At 50.0% G+C, this 19,604-nt stretch overlaps 1 protein-coding gene across 1 annotated transcript; it reads left to right on the top strand.

Annotated features, from left to right (window-relative positions):
* Positions 1-11,509: 11,509 nt before the first annotated feature.
* TMEM72 (transmembrane protein 72) lies at positions 11,510-18,853 on the top strand. The gene is made up of 5 exons (XM_033066420.1): positions 11,510-11,951; positions 15,812-15,878; positions 16,271-16,342; positions 17,015-17,154; positions 17,337-18,853. The coding sequence occupies exons 1-5, from the start codon at positions 11,882-11,884 to the stop codon at positions 17,795-17,797; spliced, it is 810 nt and encodes a 269-aa protein (XP_032922311.1). The 5' UTR covers positions 11,510-11,881; the 3' UTR covers positions 17,798-18,853.
* Positions 18,854-19,604: the final 751 nt, after the last annotated feature.

Below are 19,604 nucleotides of genomic sequence, written 5' to 3'. Positions count from 1 at the left end.
ATCATAGGAAATTTAATATCCATGCTGCCACAGCTATTCCATAAGGATGTTAAGCCACTGAACCAGGGACAGTAAGTGAAATTTGTATCTGCTTGCACTCCTGAGAGGCAGCCTTAGGATCAAAACAGGCACACTAAGCCCCAGCTCCTGCCAGGATTCAGGATACCCCTCTGAGGATGGGAAAAGCCCATTCCCAGGAGAGTGACTGGGGTTTCTGGGGGGCTCACCACAGCAGTGGCTGTAGAGAAGGGATGGTTTCAGCATCTTAACAGAGCACTGCATTATTAGGAGCCTGGACACACTGAAATTACCTTCCTGGGAACTGCTGCTTGTGTAGACTCAAGAGAAGCCAGCAGTTGGGTGCAGAGCCTGCTTGAACCTCAAAACCATGCTCATTTTCCCCAGCTTTTTTTTTTTCCCCCAGCAAAGCGCAAAACAAGGGAATTAACAAGTTTCTTTCTAGGGTGGGTGGGGAAAGTTCTGTTTCATTCTCTTCATAATTAAAGCATGTCTCATCAGATCACATAAGGCAATTTCCCTCCTCAAGGGGACTGCTGCCACTCAGCTCCTGGAAGCAATCAGCTGGCCAGAGGGTGATCCTCTTTGCCCTGTTTGCTTTTGTGGGGGGCAATCCCAGCCATGGCAGGGAAGCACCCGCTGCCCTTCCTGCTCCCAGTAACCACAACTCACAACCAGCCTCAATCAGCAGCTACACAAATCTACCAAGGGCAATGAGCAATAATTTAGTACCAGTTACATCACCAGCTCGGGTGAGCAGCACCATCTCTGCCCAGGAGCCCAACACCACCAGCAAAGCCCTTGCTGGGGCAGGATGGCCAGGGAAGCAGAGCCTGGAGCTTGAAGGAGACTTATGTACCTCAGACTCATGAAGTTTAGTTTCCTCTGCTTATAGTCACTAAAGGAAGAAATTAGTTGCACTGAATGCAACCTTTCTACCAAATACAGTAAAAAAAAGACCCTTTCAGCTGGAACCAAAGCTGTTTGTTATCACAGACCACCTCCAGCAGGCCTTTCAGGAGAGAGGTCACTAGAGCTGCAGCAGGCTGTGTGCCACTGAAGATGCTGGCAGAAAAAGATCCACCCCATTCCCTCCATGTGTGTAAGGTGTGGGAGGAAGATGAATGCATAATCAACTCCCAACTGTCATCAAATGGCTTCGTTGTTTTTGGGGTTTTTTTTAATTTTTTTGAGGGTATGGGAGACGCTGTTCACAGAGGAAGGGAATCGGGGTGCTTACTTTAGAGACCTGAGTTAAAGCATTGCATGGAGAAACTGCAGGCCTAACTCTGGTCAGACTTCTGTGAGGAATAAAAATTTCCAAATCGGGGTAAATATAGACAGATACAGTAGATAGTCCATAAGATCGGGTTGGTTTTGTAATTTCAAGTTGTATTCAAGTAAGAATGTTTGAAGAAGGGTCTGAATCTGGTCTGGGTTCATATCTAAAGGTGACCTCAACTTCTGGTCTGTTTGCTCACAGCAGGAGACTCCAGCATTCACAGTCACACAGCCAAGCAAGCCCTGGAGTTACCTCCAGCCTCCTCAGTTTTCACTCATATCCCCCCCTTAACTTCCATACATTTTATTCCATCCTCATTTTTAGCTTTCTAATTCCATGGTGGCCTCTCAAACATACTAAATATAAATGTGTGGACCCAGCTATGTAAATAAAGTGGCCCATGTGGTGAGCACACATGAGGGCAGGGGGGCCTTTCCCATCGATGGGAGGGCTGATTGCCAAGCAAATCCCAAGCTCTGCACTCCTGCACAGGGAAAGGGAGCCTAAGATTTAGGGGCAGTCACAACATTTCTTGAAACAGCTGATAATTTTTTTTTTGCCTAGGGTAGAAAATGACAGGCACTGGCACAGCAAGATCTGTCTCCATCACCAGGAGATGGAGACATGGAGGAGAGAGGGTCAGGGGACAGGGAGATATGTAGGGAGAAAATTTATGGGTGAGTGGCATGCAGCCAGAAGGGATTACCAGTCTTACTCTTGTGCTGCTGATATATGGGCACATCAGTGTTTATTGGGGTGCACACCTTAGGGGGACTTAGGTATAATTTGTTTGAGTGGCTCCTTTGTTCCTTCCTGCATAAACAGCTCAGACTCAGCTTTGAAAAATAAGTGATGAGGCAGTTCAGGCTGCCAGACAGCTGTGACTCCATTTCCTGTGCAATGTCCCATGGTGGCAGGGGATCTGCCCCTCTGTCAGGCGAGTGGAGGTGTCAGGGTCTGCATGGAGGGTGTGGGACTGGGTGTGAGGACTGCCAGCTCTCCCTGGTGCTCACCCTCCCACAGACAGCAGGTGACTTTGCTGTCTGGCCCACAGTGAGTCTCTTCTGACCCCAGAGGTTTTTATCAAGCTGCCCACTCTGACAGTCCTCTGTGCCATCCCACAAGGGCAAAGGGACAGCAGGGAGGTGGTCAGGGCACACAACTTCATCAGAGTGTGAGTTCTCAGGTGGGACAGCAGTGAGAGCACACCCAGGCTCTGGCTCACTGTCTCATTAACACAGCACTGAGCCTTCAGCTGGCACAATGAGGCCATACCAGGTTCAGGGACTGGATCTCAGTGCAAAGGGAATACTGCACAGCCAGTGGGACACAGGATTGCAGGAGATGTCCAAGCCAGGCAAACATAATACACGGCAGAAACTTATTCCCATTACAGACTCACCTGATGTGATGGACAAATTCAAATTTACATCCCAGCTTTCCAGCTAGGGCCAGGACTCTCTCCTCTCCTCCCTTCAAGTCACACTAGGCATGCCAGGATCTCAAGGTTTTCAGAGGTAAGCACCCATTTTTTCAGAGGTGAGCACCCAGTGCCTAGGCTGGGAGACCAAGCTGGCATCTGGGGTCTCTCCAGGGATTTGTCTGACCTCACCCAACCTCCACGTCCAGGAGGTCTGTCTCCTTTGCTGCTGCTTCTCCTTGCTCTCAGCCTTTTCCTATTGCCAGCCCCAACTAGGGGTGATGTGACCAAACTTCTGGTGTTGAAGCTATATGCTTGAAACTCTTTCAGACAACATAGTAAAAGAGGTGATGGATCCTGCTATGCTTGTTTGCTCTGCAGCCTTTTGGAGGCGCTGCCAAGTAAAATGAAGCTCCAGAATAAATCCTGCTAACAGGAACACTTTTACAAATAACCTCAGCTACACAGCTTCCAAGTCCTTGAGCATTTCTACATTTCTGCAGCCAAAAACATATGTTTTGTATTGCTTCACATAAATCTCCCTGGTTATTTGTCTACATAAACCCTTCTATAAATTGCTCACTGGGACTCGAAATGCAGCAAGCAGGCTCTTTGATGTGTCTCAACCCCCAGGTGCATCAATCACTGCTGTGCACACCTTGTTTGCTCCCATGCAGGGAGAAGTTACCAGTCCCCTTTGCCAGAAGAGAAGGCAAAGAGTTGAATGGTTTTGATGGATGGATGAATGTCTGTGGGATAAAGATCATGCACAGAGCTTGTTTATACTGAGTTGCTAGCATCCCCTCCTCCCACTTACTAATAAAACACTGCTCCACCAGCCTTTCTTATGAAATATACTGCAGACCAAGAGCCTGCACATGAATATTTGATCTTTGTGAGCTCCTTTTACACTACTGCATTTCCTCCCATGGTGGCAATTTCTCTCTTTACAGGAATAAGTAAAACAGCAGCCTTGTTTTGTGGTGTTAAGGGGGTATTTTAGTCTTGTTACAGACCTGCTGCACACAGAGGTGGATCTCACCCTTCATCCTTCTAGCACAACTTTTAGTTAAGGGAATGAATCATGGGTTTAGGTTGGAGTTTAGCTGAGTAAGTTCCTTTATTGAGAGCTAGCACTGTATTTCACAAGCAAAGTGAAGACTTACAGACAGGCAGGCAAGATTTATCATCCTTGAACAAGCTGTGCTGCTGATAATTCAGTGTGATACTACCTGGATCGAGGTATCACCCTGCCTCAATATCCCAGTTCAAAATGAAAATGAATCAGTGCAATAGAAAAACTGAGGATATTTACTTCATGTTGACACAGCATCCCTGTTGGCCTCATTGCTGGGTCTCAGTGATGAGAGTCAGCCTGCACACACAGAGCACTAACATGTCACACTGCTCCAGGGAAAGCAAACACTTGTGAACACCCTCTCATGCCTGCATGTGGCTCCTGCACTGCTGCTGCAAGTTGCTGTCTCCCAGAGTGATGGCAGATGATAGAAATTCTTTTGCGGAGCGGAAGTTGAAGGGATGGAGAAGTCAGAAGAGGGGAGATGAACCTTTGAGCGGCTTGGCCAGCAGTTCAAACACTTTCTGTGACAGCCCAAAGCTCATATCCACTGACAGCTACTGAGGAAAGAATTGCCTGGCTTTGGGAGCAAGCTACAGTCTTTATTCAGGGACCCCAGCAGCAGCTGAATTGCAAATTCAGACAAAAGATGTGTGACTGATTTCATTTTTTCTTCAGCTCCGTACAAATAGACTGAGGCTACTCTGGACTATCTCATGGGTCATTTTTCTGCCTCTGCACTGCTGCTGTGTAGTTACCACCTGGACTCTGCTTTTTTGTGGCCTGTGGTGTGAGGCTGGACTTCTTTTTCTATGGTCCACTGCTACAAAAAACATGTTATTATTAAGGTGGGGATTGGTCTATCAATCTTCATATATTCATACACTTGCCTATGTGTGCATACATCCTGATCACACATCTCTCTGCCAAATACTGTGTAAAATGTCACAATCTTCAATTACCTCCCTATTTGATTACTCCAGTCCCAAGGGACTGCTTGTGAGGTGAGGAATTTTCCAGTGTCAGTAGGAAAAGTGCTCACTGGATCCATGTGAGGTGAAATCCATGGCCCTCACATGCAGATCCCAAGCCATCCCCATCCTGCAGTAAGGGATCCTAAGCACAGCCTTTTCCATCTGCTCTGCCTGCCTGTGCCTTACTGATCACTTCTACCTGCCTCTTATCAATGCTAACCAACATACCCACCTGTTGAAGGACTTCCATCAGACTCAGCTCTGGGAATGATTTAGACTTCAGCCCAGACATGGAAAAAGGAGATGGATCTATTTTTAGTGTGATAGTCCACTGAGAGGCACTGATGCCAATTTCAGCATGATGAGTCTCTCCCAAGTTCTGCAGCTGACTGATTCATGGTGGGGGGTTCCTGTATGTGTGGGCAACATGGTCTTTGTGACATGTCATCTTCGAACACATCTGGAATTCCCACGGTTATTGCATGGGAGCAGTTCACAGCAAGCAAGTCTGACAAAGCCTGTAAGAAAGATCAAGAACTGAGGGGCAGCAGGCATAGAGGACATGCAGGGACTTGTGCAGGGTGCAGCCATGCCTTAAAATCACATGTTTCCCTTCCCTCTTTAAATGCAAGTTGAGATCTCCGTTCATACACCTCAGAGACAAGATCAGTGTCACAAAGACCAGAGACTCCTAAGGAAGAGAGACAAATCCCCCAAGTCCCCACTGCTAAGGCCAGCACTGAGCTGTGCTCCCTTTGCCCTGGGCACACCACAGCAACCCCACCAGGCTGAGAGTTTCCCCTTGCCCACTCCCTGTCAGAGCTGACAACCTGCTCCATGGCTGTGCTGCCTCACAGTGGAGTGCAGAGAGTTCCACTGGAGGGGCAACACAGAGCATCCCTGTGCACCAGGCACATCCCTGAGTGTGTGCAGCTCCCTGGCAGCTCCCTGGACAGAAGGTTCATACATCTTGCTAGCTGGCATCCTCTGCCCCTTGTTAATTTGGGGGAGCACCCTTATCCCTGTCAGGCCTCTGCCGCCTTCGTGGTGTTTTGCAGCTCCCAGCCCCACTCCTGCCTCAGTCCTCCTAACCACTCACACTGCTGTCAGCAAAGAAACTTCACAGGCAGCTGAGAAGTGCTGAGATCGAAGGTATTTCTTGCCTTGGGGCTTAGATTTGGAATTACTGCCTTGACCTTAATCTCAGCTCTCCTGATGTCCCCTCTCCCTAGTTCTCTGTGACATTCCTCGTTTAGCTTTTACTTAATCCGACAAAGATCATGCATTTCAATCATACAATTAGAAATAATACTATCAGTAATAAGAAACAAAGATTTAATTTGGGAGCTTTCTTTCCTCTGGATTTTGAGTCTGTTTCTGCAGTTTTTCTCTGCAGTTTTCTGAGTTAGAAATGTGTTTTCATGGAGAGTCTTGCATAATCACGTGGTTCTGCGAGCTGGAGACCAATCTCTGGGAGCCCCGCTGTGGAACTGGAGATCAAATGCATAATAAATAAGTGTAATTTTGATAGTTCTTGTTATTACAGCTTAGTTTAAGAAAAACACATGGGTTTTCAACACATATATACATACACTTGCCTATGTATGCATACATCCTGATCACACATCTCTCTGCCAAATACTGTGTAAAATGTCACAAGCTCAGTGCACATTGCTCAGCCCAGCCCCTTGGACAGCAGAGCAGCACTGGGATGGGGATTGATCCCAGCTGTACAGAGGTGTGCCCCACTCCTGGGGGATGGCCAGCCAGGAGCCCCTCACACGTGCTGCCACAGGGAACTGGTATTAGTCCACATTTTGGAAAGCCCCTAAGGTTGGTGTCAAACAGGTGACAAATTAGAGAAGGGAAGTTCATGCTGACATGCTGGGAGGTCGCTTTCCTGAGCGAGACGCTGGAGTGAGGGCTTCAGGTTTCACAGGGAAAGCAGAAATCACCAGCAAGTCAGAGTGACAGAGGTGCTGTAAAGGTCTGTGAGATCCCCACAAGTGCATCAGATGTGTTTCTACTTATCCATTTTCTGGTTAAGAATGCCTTTGCCACGGAGGTATCACCCTCAGCCCCCTTCCTTGGTACCATCCCCACATCATCCCACACCACCGTGTGTCCTGAGTTTTATTAACACTGGATGCCTGGATGAGAGCTCAGCCCCCAGCCATTGCACAAGGCACAGCCTGGGCAAACGCCAGGATATCCTGGCCCCAGGATAAATGCAGTATCTCTCCAATTGTGCTGGCAGTGAGAGGGTCCCCAGGAGGGGCTGTGAATACAATGGCTCTTCAGCAGCCCCTCCAGCTCACCCTCTCTGCTGGTTCAGCCTGCAGCACAGGAGCTGTGCACCAAAACCTTCTGGGGCTGGCTGCTCTGATGTGGGATAATCAGGCCACTGCGCTGCTGAGCCTTGGCATTTCTGCTGGGGTGTGAAATTCCCAGAGGAGCAGACGAGTGTTAGCAGCATGTTGGTCCCTCTGATCGCAGAGCATAAAGCAAAACAGGCCAGCTGTTGATTTGTGTTCACTGCAGCTCTGGGCTCTCCCCAGTCCCCTCCAGATCCACGTTGTGGCTATCATGCTTTTCTTGTTCAAACAGTAGAAGTTAACGATGCCCTTCCATGCCCCCCTTGCAGGGGCTGGCTGCAGCCTGCCGTGCACAGGGAGCAGCCTGTGCAGTGGTGGGCTCCTGCTGTCCCCTGCCGGGCATCCCCAGCACGGATTGCAGTGCTGCCCCGGCTTTGGAGACTGCAGAGGGCACAGTTTCCTGTTAGAGCAAAGGAAGATGCGGCACACCAAATTTTCTCTTTAGTTCTGCTGGTTATGTGACTTTAGGCAGCCCTCTGCAGTGTTTTTTCCCTGGCTCAGGAGCGGAGGGAGGTTTGCCAAGCTCACCTCAGGATGCTGTCAGTACATTCAGGCTGGTTTGGAAAGCAGTGGACCTCTGGGGATACAAGGCAGAGTGAAACTCTTGCTGACTGCAAGGAGATATTCGTACCCAGTGAACCCACAGCTGCAGTTCATTGGTGCTTCCGACCGACTGGGTCCATCTGCCACCAGCCTGGTGCTGTGACAGTCCCTTTCCTCTCCATGGCCGGTGACCTGGTGGAAGGACGGCACAGGGAGGCAGCACCTGCACCACTGCAAAGGCTCTGGGCAGCTGCTTGCTGGCTCCCTCTCCTCTGGTGGACAAGGGAGAGCACTGGTGTCAGTCTGTCTTAGCTGGGCACTCTGCTGGGAGCAACTCAGCTGCTGCTGCTCACAGGGGACCAAGGCTGCTGAGCAAGGCTACCTGACATGGTGGTTACAGCTAAGGGCTGAGAAGAGGAGGTGAAATATCAGAAACAGATTCCCAGAACATTGTCCAAGGCAGTTTAGGAACTGTTTTTATACTTTGGGCAAGCTAGGTTAAGCATGTTCCCACAGGTTTCTTCCAGAGCATGGTTTGTAGAGCATGCCCTGGGATAGGATATCCACTATCTGCAGCACTCTTGCAGCATCACCATTTTGCAGAGACAAACATGAGGTGAGTGTGCTGCTCCCCTACATCCTTACTGGGGCAGCCAATCCAGATGCTGCCCTGTGGCCTTGATCACAGAAGAATGGCCACGGTGGTCGTGCCACAGCAAAACTGATGAGCAAAGTGTGAGTAGGGAGAGATGAAGACAGAGATTAACACAACCATGAAACCATAACCCTGAGATAATATCCTCTCAAATCAACCCATGCATCATGGAAAGCAGACTGGAAATGTGAATCCTGGCTGGTAGCCAAAATGCAAATGGCAACCCTCTGTGCAAGAGCAGTGGTTTAATGTGCTGTGGGGACCACTGCTGTTACGTGTCACAGAACAGCCTGTGCTGGTACATAGGTTTTGCAATATTGGTTACAGGCTATTAAACCCCTCTAAGCTCAGAAGTTGTCAGTTCTCTTCTGACTGCATAAACTCATTCCTAAAACCTCACTAAAACATGCCTTCATTAAGGGTATCATCTCCCCACATGAATAGAGGCAGAAGGAGAAGGGACCCTTCTACCAAGAAAAATCAAGCTCATGTGAGGTTGCTTTGTAGGAGCACTAGCCAAAAAAATCCTAAATGGAAGGAAGAAGCTGCTAAATGTGTGCTGATACAAAAGAAGTCTGAGGATACCAGTTCACTCCATGCTACCCTGCTGGACACGGGAGTGAGAGACACACCCAGCGCACCCAGGAAGAGCGACTGAAGGCCTTGTGCTGCCCCTGGCTAAGGGTCTCCCCACATGGGGGACAAGGACCCTCAGGAAGGTTAATATAAGCCCACTCAGAGGATGGAGGCTGGGCAGCCAAAGGAACACGGGGAGGAGATGGAAGGTTTAAATTGTTAATGTATTAATCTGCCTTTTCCAAATAAATTCTGTTCCTCCATGACCACCACCACTGGCACCCATACATTTACATTTATTTAAAACCCTGAGGCATGTTGCTTTCCAGAAAGGAAACATTGCTGTCAAGGGCACTTAGACAAAGTTATTTACTTTCTGGGTGAGACCTCAGTGAAGTTTAATAAGAGTGCCAGACTAAGAGCCCAGCGTGCTGCACTGCCCATGTTGGCTAAGGGGACCCCCATCTTGGGAAGAGGCAGCAGCTTGCTGCCTTGAGCAGTGTTGGGTGCTGCTGAAGGATGGGTGGTCATAAGCTCAGGGCTGCACTGTTTTCTGCATGTCTTCAAGCCTAAGCTCATGGCTCAGAGTGATTCTGAAAGACTCTTATGTCTTCCTTTCCTCTATTTGCTTTTAAACTACTTTTCCACTTTTCATATTTGTAAAGAGACACCTTCAATTCAATGTTAAAAACCAAACATGACAGCAAAGAAAAAAACATCCAGACTGCACAGCCTGAAAGAACTTGTACAACCTGTATAGCCTGGGAATCCCTGAGATGAGCATGGTGCTAGTAACACCAAGATTGTGGCTCAATCCACATATGGGCCATTTACTTAAGAGTTGCACTCAATGACCCTTGTGGATGCCTTCCAACTCAGAATATTCTGTGAATCTGTATTCTGTAAACTCCAGGGCCTTTAAGCCATTTTGGTGATTACTGGAGGCAGAGGGTGCTCCTGGAGCCTGCAGCAAAGCACCATTAGAGGTCATGGGGATCACCCAGCCAATGCCCAGCCGTAGGCAGGGCAGCAGGTACCCCAGCTGGGCTTTCCCTCAGCCTTCATGTGACCTTCCCTGTTGGCTACCTCTGATTTCCACTCTCTTGAAAAGGAAGGCTCACCAGGTGACACCAGTTGTGGAAAAACAGGTAGTTCCATCAAACACCTGAGGTGGTGCAGGAGGACAAGAGGAAATGGGAACACCCAAAGTGTGACAGTGCCACAAAGCAGAGACACGAGTTGGGTTTGCACATTCAGCATTGCCCCTCATGATGCTCTGGAAACCCTTCTCCTGCAGGCCTTTCCATTTTTCACATGGAAAATGTGCACTGTGCCCAAACCTTGTCAGGATGTCCTGCTGCAAAACCTCCGCCATTTACAACCTTGTGAATGTTCAAAAAATCAGTATCAGCAGTTATTTAAAGCAATCATGGACCCATTTCATAAGCTCAGGCATTTGGCTGCCCTGGGAAAATACCAGTTTGAAATACAGACCAAGAACCCACAGAAGGGCAGCTGTCACTGTGTCCTTGGCACAAGTCATCTCTACTCCCAGGACAAGTCAGTACAACACATACTGGCCAGGCTCAGCTTTGGGATGTCAGACAGGTGAGAAGGGATCACAGGGGGACAGGTTCAGCTGGTTGCTCCCTCCCTGCAGGGCTGTCTGTGTGTGAGTTGAGCATGATTCAGCCAGTCCCTTGCCCACAGCAGCTTCCCATCCAGCACAGGAAGGGCAGGGGCTGCAGTGACTCTCCAGATGCCGCTGCAGCACACGGTGAGCTCACTGATCTGTGACCCTACAGCCCTGCAGGCACCACACATCTGTGCTGCCCACTGGGACTGTGCTCACAGGATCCTTCTGCTGGGACTGCCATGCCAGGACTGCCATGCCAGGACTGCCATGCTGCTGCCCACATTACCTCTTCCCTGAGTGGCAGCAGGTGGGGATCGACGGTGACCTCCAGCAAGCACAGGGTATGGAGCTCAACATAGGAATGTGGGGCTGGGGTCCAGAACAGCCAGTGCTTTCTTGTTGTGTCCTTCAGACATATGTAGGGCTGCTCTTCCCTTGAGGCAGTGTGTCCTGCAGGGACAAGCCAAGGCTGTCTACCAAATCCAAGGCAACATGGTCACAGTACCTGTGCAGCTCATTCCATATGTTGTGATGGTTGTGAGAACCTGGTGCTGTTCAAATGACTCTGGTAGCTGCAAAACAAAACCGCATTTCACTGGGGTTCTCAAAAAAAGAAAATCAGACCTCCCTTGCTATGGCTGTCCCAGGTCTGTGGGACCTCTCTGAACACGTCTGATCTTGCTCCTGTGGCTGCACACCGGCACAGACACTTCCCAAGCCACACTGGTTGGAGGTGGCTGGCGAGCAGCACCATGGCGGGGGGCTCAGCTGCAGCAGGCAGTGGGCCTGGGGTGCCCCCTGTGACTTGCCAGAGCCCTGCTGCTCTCTTGCCCAGAGCGAACATCGTCATCCTCACAAATGGTTAACCTGCCGGGAGCTGCACAGCACTAATGACTTCACATTCGTTTAATCAGCTTGGGCTTCCAGAGCCTGCACCTCAGGAGCAGGGAAGGCCGTGCACCCATGCACTTGGGGTACAAACGCTCCCAAAGCCGCACCCCTGCCTTAGCAATCATTAATCACCCCGGGCTGAGAAGGAGGCAGCAGCCAGCAGGAGAAGGCTGGGTGTCCACAGCCCCCTCAGAGCAGCGGGAGCAGCGCTGACCGGTTCCCTGGGGTGGCAGCTTCACTGCCCGGCCACCCTCCCCTGGGAGGCCCTGTGGAGGTGGCCGGTCCTGCACGCACTGCCCTTTCCTCCAGGAAGGTCACTCAGTCCAGGACACCAGAGGCTCTGCCTGCTTCTGGAGCTGCTGGGCTACGCCTGAGCTGGGGGCTCTGAAGAGGAGTTTGTGCCTGGCTGTAGCGCAGCCTTCATCTGTTCGCCATGCAGCACAAGGCATTTTGGAGTGTCCTGGAGTACACCTGCCGATTGCTGGGCATCTCCACCGCAGCAGGTAAGAGCAAATCCTCTTTGTCTTTGGGACTAAAGGGCACAGAGTGGGTGCTGAGACCTCCAGGCTGCCTCCCTGCCTTTGGCCAGCTGCAGCCACAGCCGCATCCTAAGAGGGGGACAAGGAAACTTGCTCACTTTTGCTTTGGGACCCAGGGTGGGAGAGTGCTGGGTGCCTGGCCAGGCTCCTTCCAAACGCTATGGGAGGCACAGTGAGACATCAGAAAGGAAGAGACAACATTCAGAGGGCAAGGTAAAGTGCACACACACACATAAAAAAAAAAAAAAAACAACCAAAAAAACTGTATTATTCTAAAGCAGACATAGGCATAAGCAAAGATGTGAATGAGACTGAAAAGCAAAATACTCATGGCTATGAAAAACTGCTGGGCTGTGCTGTGGGATGTGAAGATGAAGGAGGAACTCCTTGTAGTGTGCACAGTGAGATGTCCTGTGGCAGGCAGGGTGGAGAGGTTCTGTCCCAGCCATCATGGCATAGTTGCTATAAAAGTACTGCTCTGCCTCTCTAGCAGCCTGTCAGGGAGCAGCTCAGAGCAGTCCAGGTTATAGCTGCAGTACAAACTCCATAAATTCACCCACCTGGTGAGTCGATCCTCTCACCCACTGCCAGGGACTGCTTTGGGCCACGGTGGTCTGGGTTTGGTGACACACCTGAGTGCTTGGTCTCAGATGAAAGGCAGCTGTTTTGAGCCAGGTGTCAGATACAGTGTCTCACTCACGAAGATGGAACACCATCTCACATGGAACATCCCCAGACGGGACTTGGGGAATCAGCTAAAGAAGAGGGCTCAGGAGTTGACTCTGGCACTGCTGCTGACTAGTTGTTATGGGACAGGACAGGCAACACTCTCCGCCTCAGCTTCCCCATGAGTAAAGCAGAAATCAAAGGGTCTAATTTGTCTAAAGGCTGGAGGGGTGACCCAGAGGTTCCTGGTGAGAGGTGACCTGAGGTGGTACCTGTGGTTCCTGTTTCAGAGCCCCAGGAATTTCAGTCAGACACTGAAGAGTAAGTCACAGCAGGCCCTCCTACCTTTGTATTTCCTTTATCAGCTGCAGACACTCATGAAGAGACACTTTGCTCAAACCAGGGACAAAGTAGAAAGCACACAGGTCAGCTGAAGTGTGCACAGGTTCCCAAGGACACAGCTGGGGTGATGGAGGCTCTGGAATGTGCTTTAAAGTACTGATACTGATAACAGGCAGAGATCTGAGTCCCTGAGTTTGCACAAACTTCCAATAGATAAGTCCATGTCATGATGATACTGCAACAGTGTGAGATGGGACACAGCTTTTATCAGAAAATGCAGATCTCTTCATTTCTTCATTCCCATCCCTTTGGGCCTCGATGAGCCTCACACTGGTCATATTCTCACTTAAAACTCCAAGGAAACTCGTAGAGACCTTCCTGGGAGAAAATGGGAGTTTGTTGCCATGAGAAAACTAAAGCTAAAACAACAAAATTGAAAGTAGTTTACAATGCAGAAATGTGTTAGTGGAAAATCATCGCTCTCTCCCGCAGCATGTTTTCTTTTCATCATTCTGCAGCATGTGCACATCTTTCTTTAATTTTTCTTTAAATGAGCACTGAAATTATCTGTCTGCTTAGCATCACAGAGCATAGAGAGCTGCACTGCAACTCACTGTGCTTTCCGTAGCTCTGATGCATTCCCAGGATCATCTGACTTTCCCAAAAGGGCCATGAAGAATGGGATGTGCCTGTGTTTTATTCCTCTGTGTGTTTCAATGGAGTAAGACATCAGCTTGATGCAGTGTTTAGTGCCTGATGAGGTGTGTGAGGCTTTTGAATGAAATGGAAACCATGCAGAAGAAATTCCCATGGGTTTTGTTTGAGAAAAACCTATGAAATGGAGAGTGCATCAGCCTCACTAATTGATTCTGAGAAGGCCTGGCCAGCTCCTTGTGCTGCTAGTAAATACAAGTTACCCACATAATATAAACCTCCCCTTCCCCCAGGATCTTGGAGTGTAGTGGTTCTCTGCAACGGTGTGGCTACAGGGTTTCCTTTGTATCAGAAAATGGCTAATTTGTCTTATGGCAAGTTAGCAGAGTCGTCAAACAGCCCTGTGATTTGCTGCAGGGTTTGCAGCATCTCTAGTTCAGTGATTCTAGGCCTTGTGATTTCTGCATCTAGGAAAGAGTTCCTACTTATTTCTCTAATTCTCATGTTTTCAACCATTTAATTCCTAATCATGTGCCTTTAGCCACATGGTTTGGACAAGATCCAAATCAAGGCAGTGACTAGTCCAAACAAACACCTCGAAACAGCTCTTTCCTTCTTGCAGATTCTTCATCCAAACAGCTTTGTGGATAAAGCAGGAGCTGTGTAAAAGGAGGAAATCTCCCCATCCAGAGCAGAGGCTTGAGCTGACAGCCAAGCTGTAGAATTCTGAATTCATCAACAGAGAACGAATGAATGAATGAATGAATAAATGAATGAATGAGAATGAATGAACTCCACATTTGTAGGGAAGATTATAAAGAATGGTCCTCAGTCACAAGATAGTAAAAGACAGTACTTTGCATGTAGGATTACACAGCTCCTGCAGCTTCACAGCCCTCTGAGGAGACTGATTTCCCTGTGCTTTGCTGTGCAGGGCTGAAAGGCAGTGTAGAAGGGTAGCACATGGGGCCCATGTGTTTCCTTGGCTGACAGGGGCTAGCAGCTGCAGGAGACACAGGGAAAACACAGAGGGATTTCTTTCAGTCCAGATGGGAAAGCTGATCCTTGGCATTGACCTACATTTCAGTCTTGATGGACACCGACCTGTGTCCTTGTTTGGGAGCCTGGTACCTTCTCCAGATGGGGCAAAGCACAGCTCAGATAAATGGATCCAACCTGCACCTCAAACCTTGGCCAGTGTGCATGGAACAGGACCAGTGGTGAACATCCTGAGTGCCAGTGGATGGGTGGGGATGCTCAGTGAGAGGTGGAGAGATCAGGTGCAGGTAGGAGATTGCCCAAGGCAATGCTCTGGCTGTGAAACCTGGACTTCATTCAGCTCCACACTGTACTGACCAACATGCTGCAGCTGGTGTGAGGCATTACATTTCTACTCCATTTTAGAAATAATCTTGAGGGGAATTGAAGGATGTTGAAGGAAATTTTCTGTCCCCTAAGCTATTGACCAATCCATCAAAGATTTTAGCCTTGCTAATACTCTTAATCCCCCTAAAACTGACTCCCTGGTGTTCTGTACTGGCAGAGGCACTGAGAGAATGTTCATTCCCTGTTTTTAATCTCCCTGCTCCCATTATGTTTTTCTGTTTGGCTAGCAAAGGATCCTGATGCTATGGCTACATCCCTTTACGAAGGCAGCTGGCACAGTTCCTCTGCTCTGCAGCCATGTGTTGGGTGCAGCAGCCCTGGGCCAGCAGGGAGGGCAAGAGAATGGGCTGGCAGGTACTGGGGGGACCTGGGCAGAGAAGGAAGGGACAGTGGGCAGTGGGCCCTGTGGCAGCTGAGAGGTGGCAGTATGGCAGAGGGTGGAACAGTCACAGGACACTTCTGCTCACCTCCCCCAGCTGGCATTCCCAGAGCACCTTTCCCCAGCCCACGCAGTGGCAAGGCTGCCATAACAGGGTTGCAGCTGGGATGGGTTTCAGGGCTGTATGTCAAGGGCAGCACTCTGCTCTGACTCTTCTGGGCTGGTGTGTCAGCATGAGTCACTGGTGCTGGCAGTCCTAACATGCTGCCCTGCATGGGAGAAGCTGCCGTGCTAACCCCTGGGGAAATGGGGACATCTATCCTGGGAGCTGGGAACTAACCCAAGAGAACTGGGAATGAACTCTGCAGTCAGCACCTTTCCTGCCTTCTCTTTCTAGTGCTGATCGGTGTGGGCGTAGAAACTCTGCAGCAAGGACAGTTCAAAAGCCTGGCTTTCTATCTGCTGTGAGTATTTTTGCCCTTGAAATCAGAGCTGGCAGGAGTGACAAGGTCAACCCCTCCATCATATGTAGCACCAGACTAAACAGTGTCCAAGGCTTTGGGTATTCCAGATCCCCATATTGAGGCTTCACAAAAATAAGCTATTTCTGTTAGAAAAAGAGATGTTACTGCAGACTCAGGCAGGCCAGGGGTGACGCTGGTTGCAAGTTGACTCCCCAGGAGCAGAAGGGCTATGAATTTTCCTTCACAAACCAGATAAGCAGAGGGTGTTCAGATCCCAGCACACAGACTGTGTGGAGACCTGGATAATAAATTCTGGCCCCCTGTGCCCTTTCTGCCCACCTGGAGAACATACTCAAACACAGCCCTGCTCCCCTGACAGCTCCACCTTTCAGTTTTTCAGGGGCTGCAGTTGCTGTCTGTGAAGGCTTCTTCTTTATCAGTTTGTTCCTGGAGATGTGCTTCACGTGAGTAGACCCTGCCCACTACTCTCCAGCCATGGTAGGACATCCCAAAGGGACCTTACCCCTTACAGGCAACACCAGATCTGGGGGAGCTGCAAGTGCCAGACCAAAGGTCCTGCCCCTAATGCCAAGGCAAGTGCACTCAGGGGGGAGATAAATGGGTCCATGTGCACAGCCATTTAAAGCTGTGTTTTAACCCAGGTTTGTGCCCTAATTTCCTGAGCATCAGCACAACAAACCCTGATCTTCAGCATCTGCTTAACACAGTGTGTAGGCACAAGGTACCAGAGTTGAAGGAAGAACCAGATCCCCAGGGCGAGCTTCAGCTCCCTCCAGAGACAGCGCAGAAGTTTGTTAAAACATAGACAATCTTTATACCCTTTTCAGAGGCTGAGCACTGCTGCTGTCTACTAGCATAAACTCAAAAGTCCTCACAGCTTAGAGGCAACACCTTACTCCAAATAATATGCACTTGATTAGTGAGATGATGAGATGCTGGCCTCTGGCAAATGCTCTTCTCCCAACAGATGTTCAGGCTTTGCTTACCTTCCCTGAAACCACACCCATGTCCTGACAAACCAGAGTGAGGACTGCACATCTAGATGATCCAGGACCAAATCTTCTTGGTATATGGTTGGTGCCTCATCCCACAAGGCCCTCTCTTTCTCTCCCCAGTCATAAGCCTGAATTCCTGGCACAGGCCTGGTGGAAACGAGCTAGACGCCCAGGGAGCTTCCAGAAATTCCTGGGGTACACGCTGCTCTCAGTGGCTTGCTTCCTGCATCCCGTCCTCGTCTGGCATGTCACCATCCCTGGTGAGAAGCTTGGGTGGGGTGTAGCACAGATGGGAGTGGAGCATGGTCTGTCAAGTGATGGGGGTGGGGATGTGCAGGGAAGTGGGCTGGTGGCCAGTGGCACTGGGCTAGCCAGAACAAGCGCTGCTTGGCAAGGTCTTCCCATTTGCCAGAGCCCTCAGCCAACACAGTCTTGTCCCCAGGGTCCATGCTGGTGCTCACTGCCCTGGCCTACTTCCTGCTGAGCAAGAGGAGCAAGAGCCCAGGGCACAAAGAGACACATCCCCAGGCAGGTCAGTACGTGGACCCTTCAGCCACTGAGGCAGCCCCAACCATCATTGGTGACACTGAGCAGACCTACACCTTCCACGGGGCCCAGAGGGAGCAGCACCGCTCGCTGCTGGGCCATATGAAGAGCATCCTGAAGGGCAGCAAGGACAGGAGCTCAGCCCCAGAAACTCCTGTCCAACCAGCAGCCGTGCCAGTCCCTCGCAAGCAAGTGCACTTTCAGGACAAGGTGGTGCAGATCATCCCCTCTGTCAGCGAGAGCTTGGAGGATGTGGAGAGTGAGACTGAGGAGACCACATCAGACACAACACCCATCCTCACCCCACCTGATGCCCCCATCATCATCGCCCCTCTCAGCTCTGCCGGCCTCTTTTGAGCCCTCAGCAGGAATGAGGACAGGACAGACCTGCTACCCTGGCTCCAGCAGCCAAAGGGCCCCAGGAGATGGCCCTTTTTGCCTTCCATACTGTCGGGGTGACAGCTGTGCCACCCCCTCTTCAGGGAGCTGCCTGCGCTCCCTGGTGCCACGCATTGTGGCAGGCCCAGGGGACAGGCGGTGGTTCAGCCAGGTTCAGCCAGCACAGAGAGGTTTCTGTCCCACAGCCGTGTCACCCCCGCTCAGCTCTGCACACACTGCAGGGCTCCTGCCTGGCACCCAGCCACGCTGTGTGCCTCCCTTCTGGCAGCAGCAGGCAGGAGGAGGGGACACCTCCATGCCCCAGAGCAGCCTCTGCTGGGGCACTCGTGTCCCTCTGCACATTGCAGAGCTCAGGGCTGGGCTGCATCCAGCACAGGGCACTGCAGCCTGCAGGTTCCCTCACAGCACCTGCACCTACACCAGCACCTCGAGACATGCAGAACATATGTCAGAGGTGGGCTGAAAACAAGAACACAAGTACACCCCTGGCATTAGCACCTGCTTTGTACGCCCCCAGGCACTCTCTGAGCCCAGCAGGGAAATCATCCCTGGCCTTGGGGACACCTAAGCAGGACCAGAGGCCTTCTGGGTGTCCCCTGCTTGGACAGACCCCTTGAATTAGAAGAATTTTGGGATTATATGGCATCCCAGGTCCCAAGGTTCAGCACCACGCTGGCACAGCAGACTGTGTGTAACTCCAGTGTGTGTGTAATTATGGCCCCCAGAGGGCAAAGGCAATAATAAAATTACCATACTGTCTCACCAGTTTCTTCCATGCCAGCTCCTCCCTGAACCCCTTAACTCTGTCTTAATCCTGGCATAACTTCTGCCTTGAGGACCACTCAGTTGTAATCAAGGATTTCCTCCTATTCAGCTCCCACCTGAGGACATGTGGGAAGAGCTCAGGTGGTTGGGTTCCCTTGGACTTGGGACAAGAAGCTGTACTGTCACTGCTGCTGGGATGAAAATGTGTAACTGCTCTGAGCCCAGACACACAGCACTGTGGGGAAGTGACGGTAACTAGAGAAGGTTCCTGGGACCTGCTAGGCTATTTATCAGTAGAAGCCAGTTAGCTGGCTGTTTTTCTTGTAAATACATTATTTCTTGTATTTAAGATCTCAGGTCTCCAAGAGGCAAACACCATGTTCATTTAGAAAAGCAGTGTAGATCAAAGTGTAATCAGAAGACAACTGAAATAAGAAACCAGTGCTACTTTTTAATAAACTCTTTTTAAGTGACTTCTAATTTGTGATAGGGAGGAGGAAGAAGATGAAAGATACTGACTCACAACATTTGACTGCATATGTTTAATAATGAAACTTGACAAGAGCAGTTTATGAAGGGTTACACACACTTGTCAGTCCTACAATGAGACACAGACAAAAAACTTTTTGTTGCATCACCAACATTTAAAACAGTAGCTGGTATCAATCTGCTCTAAACATGATACATAGATTAGAGACCTCCTGTTTCTGGCTGCAGAAATTAACCTTCCACCCTGTCATGGTGTGCTGGCAAAGAGTCACGTACACATGTGCCTTTAGGGTGGATTTGCACCTGTAAAAATATCTTCAGAAAATTGCACCTAGTTAACATTGCACAACTGATAGCAGCAAGCCCAGGATCCAACCACAGCTTCAACCTCGACCTGGTGTATTCGTCACATTAGGAGATAAAAAAATAAAGCTATTTTCCTCTAAAGTTGGTGACAAGCTGCACCAACCAAGGTCCCAACCCAGCCATGCTAACAGGATACCCACCCTGG

This window comes from Catharus ustulatus, chromosome 8 (genome assembly GCF_009819885.2).
Source record: "Catharus ustulatus isolate bCatUst1 chromosome 8, bCatUst1.pri.v2, whole genome shotgun sequence".
Classification (NCBI taxonomy): domain Eukaryota; kingdom Metazoa; phylum Chordata; class Aves; order Passeriformes; family Turdidae; genus Catharus; species Catharus ustulatus.
The sequence above is the reverse complement of the archived record's forward strand: the minus strand, read 5'-3'. Positions and strand labels throughout refer to the sequence as shown.